The following is a 16,141-nucleotide window of genomic DNA, read 5'->3' as shown; positions in this document are numbered from 1 at the left end:
GGTGCGGAAGGGGTGTGATGACGTGACGCGAGAGTTCAGTGTTTCGTCAACTTGTGACAACTGTCACCCCTCATTCACCGCTCCACACCCCAGGGGCTTACTCAGTTATGCGCTACACCTATAGTGATACAAAAGAATACAAGGAAAAAGGACATATAAAACTTACATTTGACATCAACTTCTATTTTCACTGAATCCGACGTCCCTAATGAATTTCTTGCTTGGCATCCATATATCCCTGAAAATCAAGAAGGTGCTTTCAATTTTTTTTACAACAAGATCGACCAATCCGCTCTTGGCCAGTTTGGTGGACTCTGACCTCATTCTGAGAGAGGACCCGTATGTGAGAGGAGGCCAGCGATGGCTTGAGATGAAGATGATGAAAACAAGATCTGCTGAGAAAAATAATTCAGCATCCTCGAAAAGGGCGGGAAATTCTGACCAAAATATCGATTACACAGAATTTGGAAAAGGAAAAAAGATGATAATAGCAAAGGGCCTGAGAATAGGGCGTACGTTACCTTTGCTTAAGTCACTGTTAAAATGAGACAGCGTTATACCGCTGGCATAAATCTGTTTCATTTTAACTGAAACTTAAGTCTGAGCAGAGTCAAAGTGCGCTCTATAGATCTCAACCTAAGTTTCCGGAATTGCAATCAAATATCAAGCAATCAATATCACTTGCTTAACGGCAAAGGAAAAACATCGCGAGGAAACCTGCATGCCTGATGGTTCTTCATATAATGTTCTCAAAGTTGTGAGAAGTCTACTAATCCGCAGTTAGCCAGCTTGGTCGGTTGATGAAGATGAGTTTTCAAGAATCGTCCGGAATTAATATAGCATATTAAACCTACCAAATTAATCTTAAAAGTCTATGCTAACCTGAGTCATTCCTCGATATAGGAGCCCTTATAAGTTTAGCACCATTAGTGGCAATGACTAGGCCGTCCTTGGTCCACCAGACGTAAGGGCTAGGGTTGCCGTCCGCTCTGCATTCGAGGGTCAGCGCGCTGGAACCTTCTTCCAGGCTTGCCAGCGAACTGGCGTCAGCACCGATGATGGATACTTCTGGAGTAACTGGAAAGAAAAGATGAAAAAAAAACCAGTCAAGTGCGAGTCGAATTTGTTTCGTGCCATCGTACAAGAAATACCATCTCCAACGGTATTCATACAAAAATTAGGTCAATCCGTCGGTCCGTTGCGGCAGTTTTACGATCGTAAAACTGCCGCGTGATTATTTATAGGAAAAACCAGCAAACTAACAAACAAACACATTTTCGCTTTTATAATATTACTAGCTGATGGCCGCGATTTCATCCGCGTGGACTTAGGCTTTTCGAAATCCCGTGGGAACTCTTTGATTTTCCAGGATAAAAGTAACCTATATGCTAATGCAGGATATTATCTGTCTTCATTCCAAATTTCAGTCAAATCCATTTAGTAGGTTTTGCGTGAAGGAGTAACAAACATACACACAAACTTCGCCTTTCTAATATTAGTGTGATGTGTAGTATATTTATATATTATAACTATGTAGACGTTTTCTGTATGTACATCACATACAGAAAACGTCTACATAGTTTTAAATATAGATGCTATACCTAGATTTTGTATAAAATTTTCAAAAGACCTTTGTTTTAAAATAAACAAAAACTTTAATAAATAAAATTCAAGTAGGTAAAACAATCCTTTGATGTGAAACTACGGTAGATAACAGGAACGCTAGACATGAAACACTGCCTAGACATACACCTGAGCCCTGAAGTCTTGCACGCAAGCATTTAAATTAAAAGTTAAATATGTTTTTTAATTAAACACTTTTGGCACACTATTTCTAGTGTAGTAGTAATAACAACAAATGTAAATTAAAAATTTATCACACCCCCGACAAGTGAAGGTTACAGTAACTAAAAAAGAGCTGATAACTTTCAAACGGCTAAACCAATTTTCTTAAATTATTAGCTAAGAACACTCTCGATCAAGCCACCTTTCAAACAAAAAAAAAAACTAAATTAAAATCGGTTCATTAGTTTAGGAGCTACGATGCCACAGACAGATAGGTGCACAGATTCACAGATACACACGTCAAACTTATAACACCCCTCTTTTTGGGTCGGGGGTTAAACACAAGGTATTATTAATTTCTAAAAGCTTTTAATCCGAACACTAAGCATTCTTTGATGTTATTAAAATTAACAAATTATATTCTTATCGCTAAAAGTAGAAGCACAGTTTACGATGTACCTATAAGTACTATTAGTACATCGTACAATTCGATAAAATAATATAACTGAAACGTGCAGATTATGTGACGGACGGATTTAGTTGCAACATAAGAGTCCTTTTTAGGGTTCCGTACTTCAAAAGGAAAAACGGAACCATTATAGGATCACTTTGTTGTCTGTCTGTCTGTCTGTCTGTCAAGAAACCTATAGGGTACTTCCCGTTAACCTAGAATCACGTTTGGCAAGTAGGTAGGTCTTATAGCACAAGTGCAGGAATAAATCTGAAAACCGCGAATTCGTGGTCACATCATTAAAAAAAAATTAAAATTTGTTTCAATTTTCAAAGTAAGATAACTATACCAAGTGGGGCATCCATATGAAAGGGCTTTACCTGTACATTCTAAAATGGCTTTTTATTTATTTTTATATATAATAGTTTTTGATTTGTCGTGCAAAATGTTGGAAAAAATACCCGAGTACGGATCTCAGTGCGCGAGTCTGACTCGCGCTTGGCCGGTTTTTTCATTTTGGTATTGACCCCTCAAAAAAGAATTAGCAATACTTACATGTAACATCAAGCATAGTATAAGAGTCCCTGTAATACGGGGAGGGGTAAGACGGATGGTGAGCTCTGCAGGACAGCTGCCTTCCGTGGGCGGACCTGGTCGCTCCCAGTTCCAGCACGGATCGAGCTGCCCACACTCTTGGTCGTTCCACCTCTGATGAATTGGTCTGACTCCAGGCTGTTAGACGTTCCTTTTCTGCAAACGAATATAAACATAACTAAGTGTTTTAAGTATGACCAAAGACCATGGTTAAGACCAAAGAAAATGTGGATGGATTGCGTGAAAGAGGATATGTGTATAAAAGGGGTAGATGATACGTTGATGGATAACAGAAGAGAGTGGATGAGGAAGACATGTTGTGCCGACCCCACGTAGCATGGGATAAGGGCCGGAAGAAGAACAAGACTAAGTTTTCGAGAACTAAGAGGTGAAATAGCTGTCAAGGGTTAACTTGTCATCAAAAACATATCTTACCTAAATACCATTCAATATAAGCGGGTGGGTTGCCGTATCTAGCTTCGCAGACCACAGTGGCTCGACCTCCCGCTGGCACGGTGATGTTCTGGCCTGGCATGATGTGTGACCCGTTGTAGAGGATCCGAGGAGTTTGCGGGGGCACTCGAACTGCTAATGCGGCTGGTGGGCTGGACAGAGCATCCTGAAATGTTGAATGGACATTTTAGTGGTGATGGCAGTTCAATTGGTACGGAAAACGGATCTGTGAGTTCATGTTGCATTATCATCCCAAAAAAACGCCTACCAATAAGTTATTGAGACGTCATAATATAAGATCATGGTCACGTAAGATGGTAGTTACGACATTAAATATAAATTAGTAAGGATAAACTTAGATATCTCATTCTGCCTGAACTAAAACGTTAATGTATCACCTATTGCTAAGGATCAATAAAATCCTAGCCACCCATTTTTGGATTCCTAAAGATACGTTCAAACCTTATCTACTCATATTACTAGTTACTAAATAATAACAAAAATCTTAGATGGGTAAGATTTTTACCCTAACCAGGAGTCAGGACATCATAGTTAGAGGGTATTAAAGGCAACAGGTGCCTTGATGATGGGTATGGCAGCAGCACAGCAGTGTCAGGGCAGCTTGCATCTATAGCGAGCAAACTATGTCACGATGAGCAGTCAAGATGAGGCCTTCACCCAGCAGCAGTCTCCATCTATAGGACGGTCTTCATTTATCTCAGTAATGCCAACTGGATACAAAGATTTTTCCCCTTACCTGAACATCATAGTTGCTGGCTGTGACCTGGCACTGCCACTGTCCATCGTCAAGCTGCAGCGTCGCCGCCCGCACCCATAGCGAGCAGTCTCCACCCACGGGACTGTCTTCATTTGCCCACTCGTATTTGCCTCGGTAGATGCCAACTGGCTGTAAACAAAGAAACTTTCGATAAGTAACAAGTCGTAATTAAAAAAAACACGAGTGCCCTAAAGTAAAATTTTTGTGGTAGGGAGTATTTGAAAATGGCGCCATACAGTTGCCATAATATGCATTGATTTTTTTCTACAAAATTTACAGCCATTGAATTTTTTTCAAATTTATATGTATAGCAACTGAGTTCTTACGATAGTCCATACATTTCAATCTATTAAGGAATTTAGAAGTTAATTATACCACTAACAGTTTTACAATCTACTAAAACTGTACCACTAACTGAGCCAAGTCTATAGTACCGTAAGTGTAACTATTTTGAAGAACGGAATTATAAGGGTCAATTTTGGGACTAGGTCGTCTCAAATGACGACAATAAAGTATTATCCAAGCCCGCATTCAGACGTGTTCTGGCTCTGTAGGTAAGTAGGTACTGCCCCTTAATTGTGCTTCGATTGAGATTCAAACCAATTTCGATTTTCCGTCCAGCTTTAAGCTATTGCAGCTTTTCAATTGACTTTCAAGCAATTTATCTGATCCTCGACTCCATTGTAATTTTACGAGTAAGTAAACGTAACTAAGTTTACGAGGATTTCGCTTAGCTACATTCAATTTGTATCTAGTGAACGAAAGCTTCACTATTTGTGAAGCTTTCGTTCACTACTAGAAGCGCTGACATGAAAAGGAAGTTTCTAATTCGGTGCTTATTTTTTCCGGAACAGTTTGAAAATAAACTCTAGTTTGACTGTTTGAGCGTAGCAAAAAATTGTGTTGTAGAAGAACCAGAAACAAGAGAAGAAATAACCTATAGAACATATCCTTAGTCTCTGCTGATATTATTTCATAAATCAGACCTATTTTCAAAAAAAAAAAACTTTAATTAGTTTACTACGATTTCACTTTTTTTTAAAGAATATTAGCCATGCTAATCATGACTAATACTCCCCTTTCCCCTCCAATTAAGCGTAAAGCTTGTGCCAGGGGTAAGACAATAGTGCAACGGGTGGGGTTTGAACCGCCGACCTTTCAGAATTCAGTCCGCTCCTCAACCGTTGAGCTATCGAGGCTCTAATTTAAAACAATAAACCTCTCCTGTCATCATCATCATCATCATCACCGACAGACTGGATACACTCGTAGGTCTCTTGTAGGGACTTATACATGCCATGGTCTTCACCATGTCGTCTGTTTATCTGGTAGGGTGTAGCAACGTGTTGGGGTCCAACGCTGAGCATTCTGGTGTGAAGTTGCCATTCCAGCACCTTGGGAGTTGGGACTCCAATGTCTATTGATTTTTCGAACTACGTGCCCTGCCCTTTTCCACTTTTTTTTTTTTAAAAAGAATATTAGCCATGCTAATCATGACTGATGCCTGGGAGGATGATACTGTCATTGGCACAATTAAAGTGCCATAAGCCTACATTGTCGTAATAGTTTACAAATTCCGAAACACCAAATTAAATTTGAATTTCGCGGACAGACCCGTCGCATCCATCCACCTTAACAATTATACAGGTTCGATATACGTAAACAATTTAACCTAGTCTACCCAATAACAATTGAGGCTTGGTTTACAGATTACAGTGCATCGTCGCTGCCAGTCGCCACTACAAACGCTGTCAGATGTGTACGACCATAGAGATTATTGCGCGAAACAATCATGTGGAGTGCATCGCATATCACATATCATTATTAACTTATCAGTTATCATACGCTCCATAACAGGGCTCTCTCCGTCACTCGTTCCATACAATCGTAGTTCCAATTTCATTTGAATATTAAGCAACCAAAGTCCATGAAATTTTGCAGACATATTCTAGAAACTAATATCGGTGTCCGTGGTGTTTTCGATTTTTCTAAATGTAGTTGTATATAGTTTTAAAATTACAGGGGCTCAAAGATTTGTATGAAAATTTTTAAGACCGCGTAACTTTGAAACCGAATATTTTAACAGAAATCTGGAAAACCGCAGATATTAGTTTCTAGAATATGTCTGCATTTCATGGACTTTGGTTGCTTAATATTCAAATGAAATTGGAACTACGATTGTATGAAACGAGTGACGGAGAGAGCCCTCATAATAATTATGGCTTTGTCATTTTAACTCATAAATACTACACCTACAATAAATAATCATGGTTTGGATCCCGCTTGCTATTATTTGTACCTAGACTATAGTTATTATTTGGTTGTAATATATTTGTTAAATGCAATTGATGTGGTAATCGCAATAATTTATTTCTGACTAGAAGATGCCCGCGGCTTCGCCCGCGTGGATTTCGGTTTTTTGAAATCCCGTAGGAACTCTTTGATTTTCCGGGATAAAAAGTAGCCTATGTGCTAATCCAGGATATTATCTCCATTCCAAATTTCAGCCAAATCCATTCAGAAGTTATTGCGTGAAAGAGTAACAAACATACACACACATACACACACACACACACACACACACAAATACAAACTTTCGCCTTTATAATATTAGTGTGAAGTGAGATTGGCTAACATGATCACTTTTAGCTACAATACACAGTTTTAACAAAAATACCATAACGAAGCTATTGCTTTCGGTTCAGTTATTAACAAGTGTAAATTAAAAATTTACAACACCCCCGACAAGTGAAGGTAACAGTAACTAGAAAAGAGCTGATGACTTTCAAACGGCTGAACCGATTTTCTTGGATTATAGCTAAGAACACTCTCGATCAAGCCAAAGCCACCTTTCAAATAAAAATTAGTTTAGGAGTTACGATGCCACAGATAGATACACAGATACACATGTCAAACTTATAACACCCCTCTTTTTGGGTCGGGGGTTATAAAGCGATAGTCTGCCTCCACTAGTAGAATTGATGCTTTTGCTAAAATATCTCCTGTAGTCTGTACTATACCTATACCTATTATTAGTACCTATACCTATCGTATATCTACCTGTATACACAAAAATTAAACAATTAATAATAAACTAAATGTAGAAAGAATGATCATGATTCAATTTTCCAAGTAAAATATCATTTTCATGATCGGAGAAATGTTTTAAGCGAATTTTTGTCCGGCGAGCCGTCTAATCGATTATAAGTTTTGCGAATCAAAGTAGGGCTACCATTTTCTTTGTTAAGGAGGGATAATCCCTTCCAAGTACATAATGATAAGCGTTGAATTAACGAACTCGTTAGATCAAGCGTTCATCGTGTGTCAACGTGATACTTTCAGAAATAATGGATCTTTTTGTGACTAAAATGTTTATTTATATGGCTTATGAATATATTTATTTACAGCCGAAGTAAAAAGTGAGTAATAACAACTCAATTTGAAAATAATCTGTTTGTTACCTATCCGTTCACGTATCGTTCAACAATTATTTTTAGGACTTCTGGGAAGGTTACTGACAAAATACCATCAACGTATGATGTGGGCATTATTTAAGTACTTATTTATTGTTGAATTCAATAAAATGGAAGTCCTAAAAAATCTTTCCATTTTTTCGTTAATATGGTCTCCCTGTTGATGTATTCGACAGAGCTCGCAAACGAAATGCTTATTTTTTAATGCGGGAGCATTCTTTTCAATTGTTACTTGTTTTGATGTTGAAGTTTGCGTTTGTTCACGATGCACCATTGCTTTTCGACGTGTGAGAAAACTACTGAGAAAATAAACAGTGTAGTCACTTTTTGAACTGGCCAAGATAAGTAGCAAACTCGAGCTATGCACTATACTGCGACTCTGCTCGGCACTAATCGTTCTTACCACGCTGTTCTCAGAAAAACACTGAAGACAAACTCAACTACTCACGTTTAAAAGTCAAGAAAATAGGTACATATTTTATTTTTTATTTTGATAAGTACAAGTTAACCTTAGACTGCAATCTCACCTGGTGCTAAGTGATGATGCAGTCTAACATGGAAGCGGGCTAACTTGGAAGGGGTATAACAGTTTTCATTAAACCCAGTAGGTTTGGTTTCTTTTCTACACGGCATCGTACCGGAGCGCTAAATCGCTTGGCGGCACGGCTTTGCCAAGCGGTAACTAACCACGGCCGAAGCCTTCCACCAGACCAGACCAGAAATTTAGAAATTACAAAATTCCAAACCCTGCCGGGAATCGATCCCGAGACCTGCCACTAATAAGACCTCAGCGCTTGCTACTGCGCCAGGGTGGCCGTGTACATATTTCATACATATTGGTAGCTACGAATTTAAAGTTCGCTGAAGCTCTGATAGATGCACATTGTGTATTCGGAAGAGCTTTCAAATGTAAGTAGGTAATTGTTCCTTAATGCGGAAGAATACCTTTCGATAGTTCGCTACTTCTTTGATGTTAAAATTTCCACACTTTAAGGCTTAGTGCAAGTTTGCGAGTCTCGACTTCCTTGATTTATTTCTAATATCGAAACCGATCAAAATCGCATATATAACTATACCGTTGACGTAAATGGACGTAGGTACCTAATGGACGTAAATAAATTTTACCGCCAGCGCCCCTAGCGAAAACGTCGCATGACGCGTCGTACTCAGAACAAAAATATTAGTAGGCGAAAAAAATCCCTCACTAGGTGGAAAAACGGTATCAAACGAGTCGCTTGATTCAGACGACGACTCATGACCGTGGCGTGTGGAAGTTCCTACAAGAGATATTGTATAGAAGCAGGCGTTATTTTGCGGAATTCCATGATATACAAGGAACCAAAAGCTTAATTTGCTATAATCCGCTAAACTAGACAGATCTATATGGTACCACGCAGCACCACACAGATCCAAAAACCACTCGACGTACGCTTCGCCCCGACACCGGAGCATCCTCAGGAGACGTAGACCTTACAATGCCTAATTGTAAAACTTTGCAATTATAAAACTTTGCATGTTTTTACACGGTCTATAGCAAATTAAGCTTTTGGTTTCCAGATGCCTACAAGAGATGTCCAGCTGCTGTGAACGTGTATCGGTCGGCGTCGACGGCTAACGGCCGAAATTAATATAATCAATCTATCTGTAATCTGTCGATAAGTTGCTTAACAATGTTGCTATTCGTCAAAAGTCTTTTTGACAAATAACAGCGTTGCTAAGTAATCTATCTTTAACTTATCAACAAGATAAAGTTATGTCAACAAGATAAGTTTATGGTGTTTCGATTTTCGATCTTCCATGAGCGTTGGCGAGATAGGAAAATCATACTAAGGGTAGGTACGGTTCATTTTACAATACGCTCCAGTACTTCTCAAAGTGGTGATATCACCTTCAAACGGATTGATGCTGGGATACAAGGTAAGGTATATTTTAGGTACGAGCAAGCATTTAAGGCTAAGTACCTATGGTTCGACCTATTTCTTCGAAGCGATACCTAGTAGCAAGTGGTCATTTTCATCGACTTCCATTTTAGATCTGAAGTGTGCGAGAGGAACCAAATCAAAGTTTGATTTGGTTAATTTGTCGTAGTTCCCAAAAAATACAGGTTTATACATGGTTTCATCAAATAGGAAAATAAGGTAAGGTAATAAAAGATTTTTACAATTATTTTTTCTACTTTTGTAGAAGAATTGCGTTAAAAATTTAAATGTTCCTATTTAATTAGGCAATAAATTGAATATAATTTTTAATAACGAGGTCGCTTTCCAAACTACTAAATCATATTTAAACCACAGATTTGAAATAGCTAGATACCGCAAACCATTCGTCCAGGCGTGCCTGAGCCATATTAATTGAGCCAAGCGCCTATTTTATTTTCATTTCCAAATACTCCTTTTCCAAATACGAAAAATCGACCTTTTCCAGTTGTAGTCTATTGGCTCATTAATGCCTGGTGATTGAAACTTTAAACGTGTGATTGCTGTAATGACCATTAGTAAAAGAACCTTCCAGGCACGCTCCATCTTAGGCTGCATCAATCCTACTTTTCGGAGTGATTTCAGTCAAGCGCAAGCCTATAATATTATTATAGTCAAAAAATTAAATGACTCGCGTGACATCATCGTAGGTAGGAAAAAATAGGCACGGTTGGTTTTCATATAATTTAATGACCATGCGGCATCTAGCTGTTCCAAGTCCGTGATTTAATTTTAAACACTTATTGTTATTTTTTTTTTTTTTTTTTTTCCTTTCACATCTCTTCCATCTGCAATCAGTCGGTGGACTATGAACAGATTTGAGGACCAAATATTTTATCAGTTTAGGCTTTGCACATCCAGCGATGTGACATCCCTTCAAGATAAGTATTAATTACTATATGCTGGCCAGTCTTGTCCTCTTAAGGCGGAACGTGCTGTAACTGGGATCCAGAAGTTGGACTGCTAGGCTGTTTTTATGACCCTCAAGTCTCTGTTTGTAGGCCTCAAGTGACCTGTCTATTTCCTCCTTTACTGTGGGGATTTCTGTGTAGGCATGCACTTCACTGTTTTTTGTGAACCATGGTGCGTTACATAAGACCTTCAAAACATTGTTCTGGAAGCGCTGGAGTATCTCAATGTTTGAGTGGCTTGCTGAACCCCAGAGCTGAATGCCGTAAGTCCATACTGGTTTGACGATGCATTTATATATGAGAAGCTTATTTTCAAAGCTCAGTGAGGACTGTCTGCCTATCAGCCAGTATAGTTCTCGAAATTTCCAGTTGGCCTGATCTCTTTTTTTCTTGATGTGATCTCTCCAAGTCAACCTCCTATCCAGGTGCATACCTAGGTACTTGATTGTTGTTTGCGTAGGTAGGATGGTCTCGTCTAGTTTGACAGGTGGGCAATCTCCTTTTTTCAAAGTAAAAGTTATATGACTCGATTTCGCTGCACTAGCTCTTATTCTCCATTTTTTTAGCCAGGAGCTTATTTTGCTGAGATGTTCTTGTAGTTTGAGCGATGCAATATTGGCGTCGTTGTTGCAGGCCAGTAGAGCAGTGTCATCGGCATATGTCGCTGTGATCACGTCTTTTGACACAGGTAAGTCGGCTATTGTTATATTTGAACGACATTTTCTTAAAACATTTTTTGTTGTTTTAGAACCAGAAATATCACCATAGAAGCCTTATTAAATCGGGCCGGTACTGTCAACTTATGTCAATGGTTAACTTGGACGTAAATTCCTCAACGTACGCATAAGAATGGCATAACATAAAGACATATGAATACCGATCCTGATGAATAGAGAATAGGTACGATTGAAAAGGAAGCCGGGAGCTAGGCGGGTCATATTTGTTTTGCGTTTGAATAGGGGTGTTAACAATACCATGGTTTATTGTACGGTAGCATAATGGTGTATTAATAGAAAGGTTAAGGACTGGTTGGAAAAAATATGTATTGATGCTTTATGTTCTTTGCGTAATCATGTTGAGTTGAAAAAATAAACGTAGGTACCATTTATGTATTATGCAACTTACTTGTATAGTAGGTAGGTACGTGATAGGTCGGGATGGCACATGGTCGGTGCGGGTGACGTGCGGATGTGTGGGACGTCCCCCCGCCTCATACCCCGATTGCCATCTCGACCTGTCCCGTACTATATAACCTAGATACAATCCGACTGACATATTGGTTTAGGTACCTAAAATAATATACCTGCATAGACACCCATGTCAAAAATGCGTTTCCTACATCCGTCACAACCGCACGTAAAGCGCTAGTGTCGCAAAGGCGAGTCGAACTCAACAATTAGTAGAATAGCAAATGTGCTACATCTAAACTAACATCCTAAGTGCAACCGATGTAAATATTATTTTACACTAGAGAATTACACAGCAGGACTGACATCCAACATGGGAATCTAAGCCCATGCGAATTCAATTACTCGTACTTGTCTGGTTTTTGGAAAAAAAACTGGCAACCCAAAAAACGTTTTTTATTCGACGAACTATAACGAAATTTTAATTAAACAAAGCAAATTGCTTTGCTTAATTAAAATTTCGACGAATGCCCAGCAGTGGACGTGGTTTTATGTGAAATTACCTGATGCCTACGACTTCGTCCGCGTGAATTTTGGTTTTTAAAAATCCCGGGGGAACTTTTTGACTTTCGGGAATAAAAAGTAGCATATAATATGCCAAAAAACACGTCGATCCGTGCGACGTGATTAAAGGACCAACCAGTAAGTCAATAAAACAAACAAACAAAAGCACTTTATTAATAGGGTATTGATGTGTAAGCACTGTGAGTAAAGCAAGTGCTTAAAAATACCTGCAATACATAGTGGAGTTACCGACTCTTTAGTATTCCAGAACAGTGCATAAACAGTGCTGTTGTGGTTTACCAAACATAGCAACGGTTTAACGAACTTACGTCTACTGAATTAGACCGATGAATGTTAGGAAAACTCGATGGATTGAACTCAATCATGCATGTGGAGAATAAAAGGTATTTTAAAGTCTGCCTTTTCATATCTAGTGTAACATACATAGGTAAGCTGGACGGATGGTTCCAAATCAATATAAGTACCTAAGCTTACGAGCTAAGCCGACTAACTCCGTGACTGTGTCGAACCAAATTTTTAAGGGCCACAAAATCTTTTTTGCTTACAACTAGATTATAGAACTCTATTTTTGTTTGAAATAGCCCTTCTATGGGTTTGAATCCACACGGACGAAGTTGCGGGCATCTCGCATCAGCTGGTTTTCTACATGTTTGGGGTTCCGTACCTCAAAAGGAAAAACGAAAACCCTTATAGGATCACTTTGTTGTCTGTCTCTGTCTGTCCGTCCGTCCGTCCGTCGTGTCTGTCAAGAAAACCGATAGGATACTTCCCGTTGACCTAGAATCATGAAATTTGGTAGGTAGGTAGGTCTTATAGCACAAGTAGAAATTAATCTGAAAACCGCGAATTTGTGGTTACATCATTTAAAAAAAAATTTAAATGTGTTTCAATTTTCAAAATAAGAAAACTATACCAATTGGTAATTGATAATACTATATCATAATATGAAAGGGCTTTACCTGTACATCCTAAAACAGATTTTTATTTATTTTTATGTATAATAGTTTTTGATTTATCGTGCAAAATGTTGGAAAAAATACCTGAGTACGGAACGAGTAGAACGGAGTGCGCGAGTCCGACTCGCACTTGGCCGGTTTTTTTTTTAAATAGCAAGAAAATGAGCATGTGGGTCACCGTCGCCCATGAACATTGCAGCACCAGAGGAACCGCCAATGCGTTGCCGGCGTTTCAGGAATTTTGTTGGTCTCCCCTTGAATAACGACTTGTTATCTAGTGGGAACACCGCCAAAGGGAATTGATTCCACAATTTTGTAGAAAACTTTGAAATACCTTAATACTTAAGTACTTAGTACAATTTATTAAGAAATAAAAGTTAAAAGGCGTAGTACAGTTTTCATTAGCATCGAAGCAATAATTTTTAATAATAAAAAAACACCAACCAATACGATGTTCTTATTTTCGTGCTGTAATTTCGCTAGAACAAAAAAGCAATGGCGGATGCTAATTAAGAAAGCGCGGCGAAAGCTTCGGTAAGCCGCTGTTTGGAAATAATAACAGAGCTGTTTCCCCAGCTTATTCAGAATCGAGAATACTAAAATAAATTCGCGCGTCGGAAAATAACTTCGTACGAAGCAGAGCTTACATATTCTAATGACTACCTATTTCCTTTCTAAATGGATTCTTCTATGGAAATAGAAATAGACAGCTTTTTTATTCAAATAAACTTTAACAAGTGCTTTTTAATCGTCATAAGGTTCTACCACTGGTTGGGAATGGAAGAACCAGCAAGAAACTCGGCGGTACATACTAGTACCTACTCCTATAAAACACTCTACGCACGTTTTACTCCTCTAAAACCTTTTAATACAACCAAAAAGCTCTCTATTCAACATGATTGATACAACCATCAATCGCTTTCCATTAGACACGATTGCCTACTGCCAGGGTAGCAGGCCTATTTGTGAAGGCATAGAAAAAACGCTCTCGCGATAAATTTTTTCGTCATAATATGAACAGTTTTCGGAAGCATAAACAGTTGGCTTAGTACGAGTTTGCATACCTCGATAGCTATGGTAGATTTCGAGTATCGAAATTCTTAGTGAGGGGACTCTCGTTTTGATCCTAAATCGATGATAATTATGTCAAATATTAGGCTGTGGTGACGTAAAACCATAGAAAAATAAGGCTGTAATAGGGCTACCGGCGTCCAATATACTAACATTTGACAACCATTTGACGTCGATGCCTCGAGGTTTAGGGAGCAGTTCCCTAACTGTTGTGAACTGTGGTTACGGTGCTTTGATTCACGTAAAGTGTCAACGTTGTCGATACTAACAAACTTGTGCTAAGGGCACTGTCAGTTGATTAACGGGAAGAACAATGGAGGCGCACATCCTGCGGGCGCGCCCTGCGCTTTATGAGCCGTAGGATTCCTGCTGCATATTGCGCACTCCTGCTTTTGGATATTAAATACATGTTACATACATACATTTGCCTGCTTATGAACCAACAATGTCCAACAATTAGGTACTAGCATAAAATAAAAAACTGGCCAAGTCAGACTCGCGCACCAAGGGTTCCGTATTCGCCCATTTTTTTCGACATTTAGCACAAAAACTAATATGCATAAAAACAAATAAAAACCTGTTTTATAATGTACAAGCAAATCCTTTTCATATGATACCCGAATTGGGATAGTTATCTTACATTGAAAATACTTACTAATTATTTTTTTCTGAACACATTTTTTTTGTCATACGTAACCACAAATTCATGGCTTTCACGACCACGTATCCAACATGACAGACGGACAGACGGACAGGCGGATAGACGGACAGACAGACAGACAACAAAGTGATCCTATTAGGATTCCGTTTTTCCTTTTGAGGTGTTCTGTACCTCAAAAGGAAACCTACCTACCTAAAAATTAAAATGTGTTTCAATTTTCAAAGTGCAGTAGGTATTTACAGTTACAGTATCTACGAGTTTACACATCTCGAAAACTTTGATTCAGTTTGCATTTTAAAATCTCAGCGGACGAAGTCACGGGCGAGGGTGTAAGCTATTACTAATCCAAAACAAAAAACTAACCACACTTACTTACCCCCAACTAACCAAGTTTAAAACAAGTTGGTGCGGTGCACTAACCTATACCCCAGCAACGGTTTCAAAAGATAGTTTCCGTAATTCTATGTGCAGATGTAGTTTAACTTTAAACAGGCATTAGACCTTATCTAACACGGATTTAAACTTCGGAAGCATTTTAAAGTTTGCATTTGTATACAGCTGGTGTTATTCCGTCTGAATGAACTGGCTATGTGAAACGGAATACTTCATTTGGAAACGAAATAACGAGCTGAAGTTCCCTTTTTAGGGATCCGTATCTCAAGAGGAAAAAGGAACCCTTATAGGCACTTCGTTGTCTGTATGTCTATCTGTCTATCGTGTCTGCCAAGAAAAGGGAATCAAAACCTATAGGTTTCCTAAACTTCCCGTTGACCTAGAATAATGAAGCAGATAGCAATTTCTTATTTACCTTGTCTAAAAGCCTTAATGTATCGATCAACATCGTTATCGCCCACTACGAGAAAGAGTCTTCTCTCAGAATTAGGATGTAAGTAGACCATAATTCACCAAGTACAGGCTGGTAGAATTCATGACTTTCGGCCATTATGGAGAACTCCCATGCAAGTTACCTACACACTGTTTTCCTTCACTGTTAAAGTAAGTGATATTTGACTGTTTAAAACACGCATAACCGAAAAGTTAATTGTACGTGCTCTGAATCGAACTCTGGACCACCCGAATAGGAAGCTGAAGTCTTAACCGCTAGGCTATCACCGTTATAACTTATACCGCATGTATGGTACGGTATAACGTACGTAGGTATAATACCGGTAATATCGGTATATTATGAAAGTCGAAAGCTCACGAACTTTTATAATTTGTCTGGCACGTGTCTAAATAAAAGTTACAAAGAAAAGTTTAATTTCTCAGGACACGTGATAAATCAGAAAGTTTTCTTGTTAATTTAATTTTCCAAAGTTT

The 16,141-nt window shown here is 38.6% G+C and overlaps 1 protein-coding gene across 2 annotated transcripts in view; it reads right to left on the bottom strand.

The window, feature by feature from the left end:
• LOC123872272 (hemicentin-2) overlaps positions 1-16,141 on the bottom strand; it is a 143,012-nt gene that overhangs the window by 7,628 nt on the left and 119,243 nt on the right. For both annotated transcript variants that reach the window (XM_045916454.1, XM_045916455.1), the window contains exons 3-7: positions 4,041-4,190; positions 3,266-3,449; positions 2,792-2,986; positions 883-1,077; positions 167-238 (exon numbers count right to left, since the gene is read on the bottom strand). In XM_045916454.1, coding sequence (XP_045772410.1) covers positions 167-238; positions 883-1,077; positions 2,792-2,986; positions 3,266-3,449; positions 4,041-4,190 — 796 coding nt within the window. The remainder of the gene's footprint in view (positions 1-166; positions 239-882; positions 1,078-2,791; positions 2,987-3,265; positions 3,450-4,040; positions 4,191-16,141) is intronic.

Source organism: Maniola jurtina, chromosome 15, assembly GCF_905333055.1.
Source record: "Maniola jurtina chromosome 15, ilManJurt1.1, whole genome shotgun sequence".
In the NCBI taxonomy this organism is placed as follows: Eukaryota; Metazoa; Arthropoda; class Insecta; order Lepidoptera; family Nymphalidae; genus Maniola; species Maniola jurtina.
This window is presented reverse-complemented; position numbering and strand designations above follow the sequence as displayed.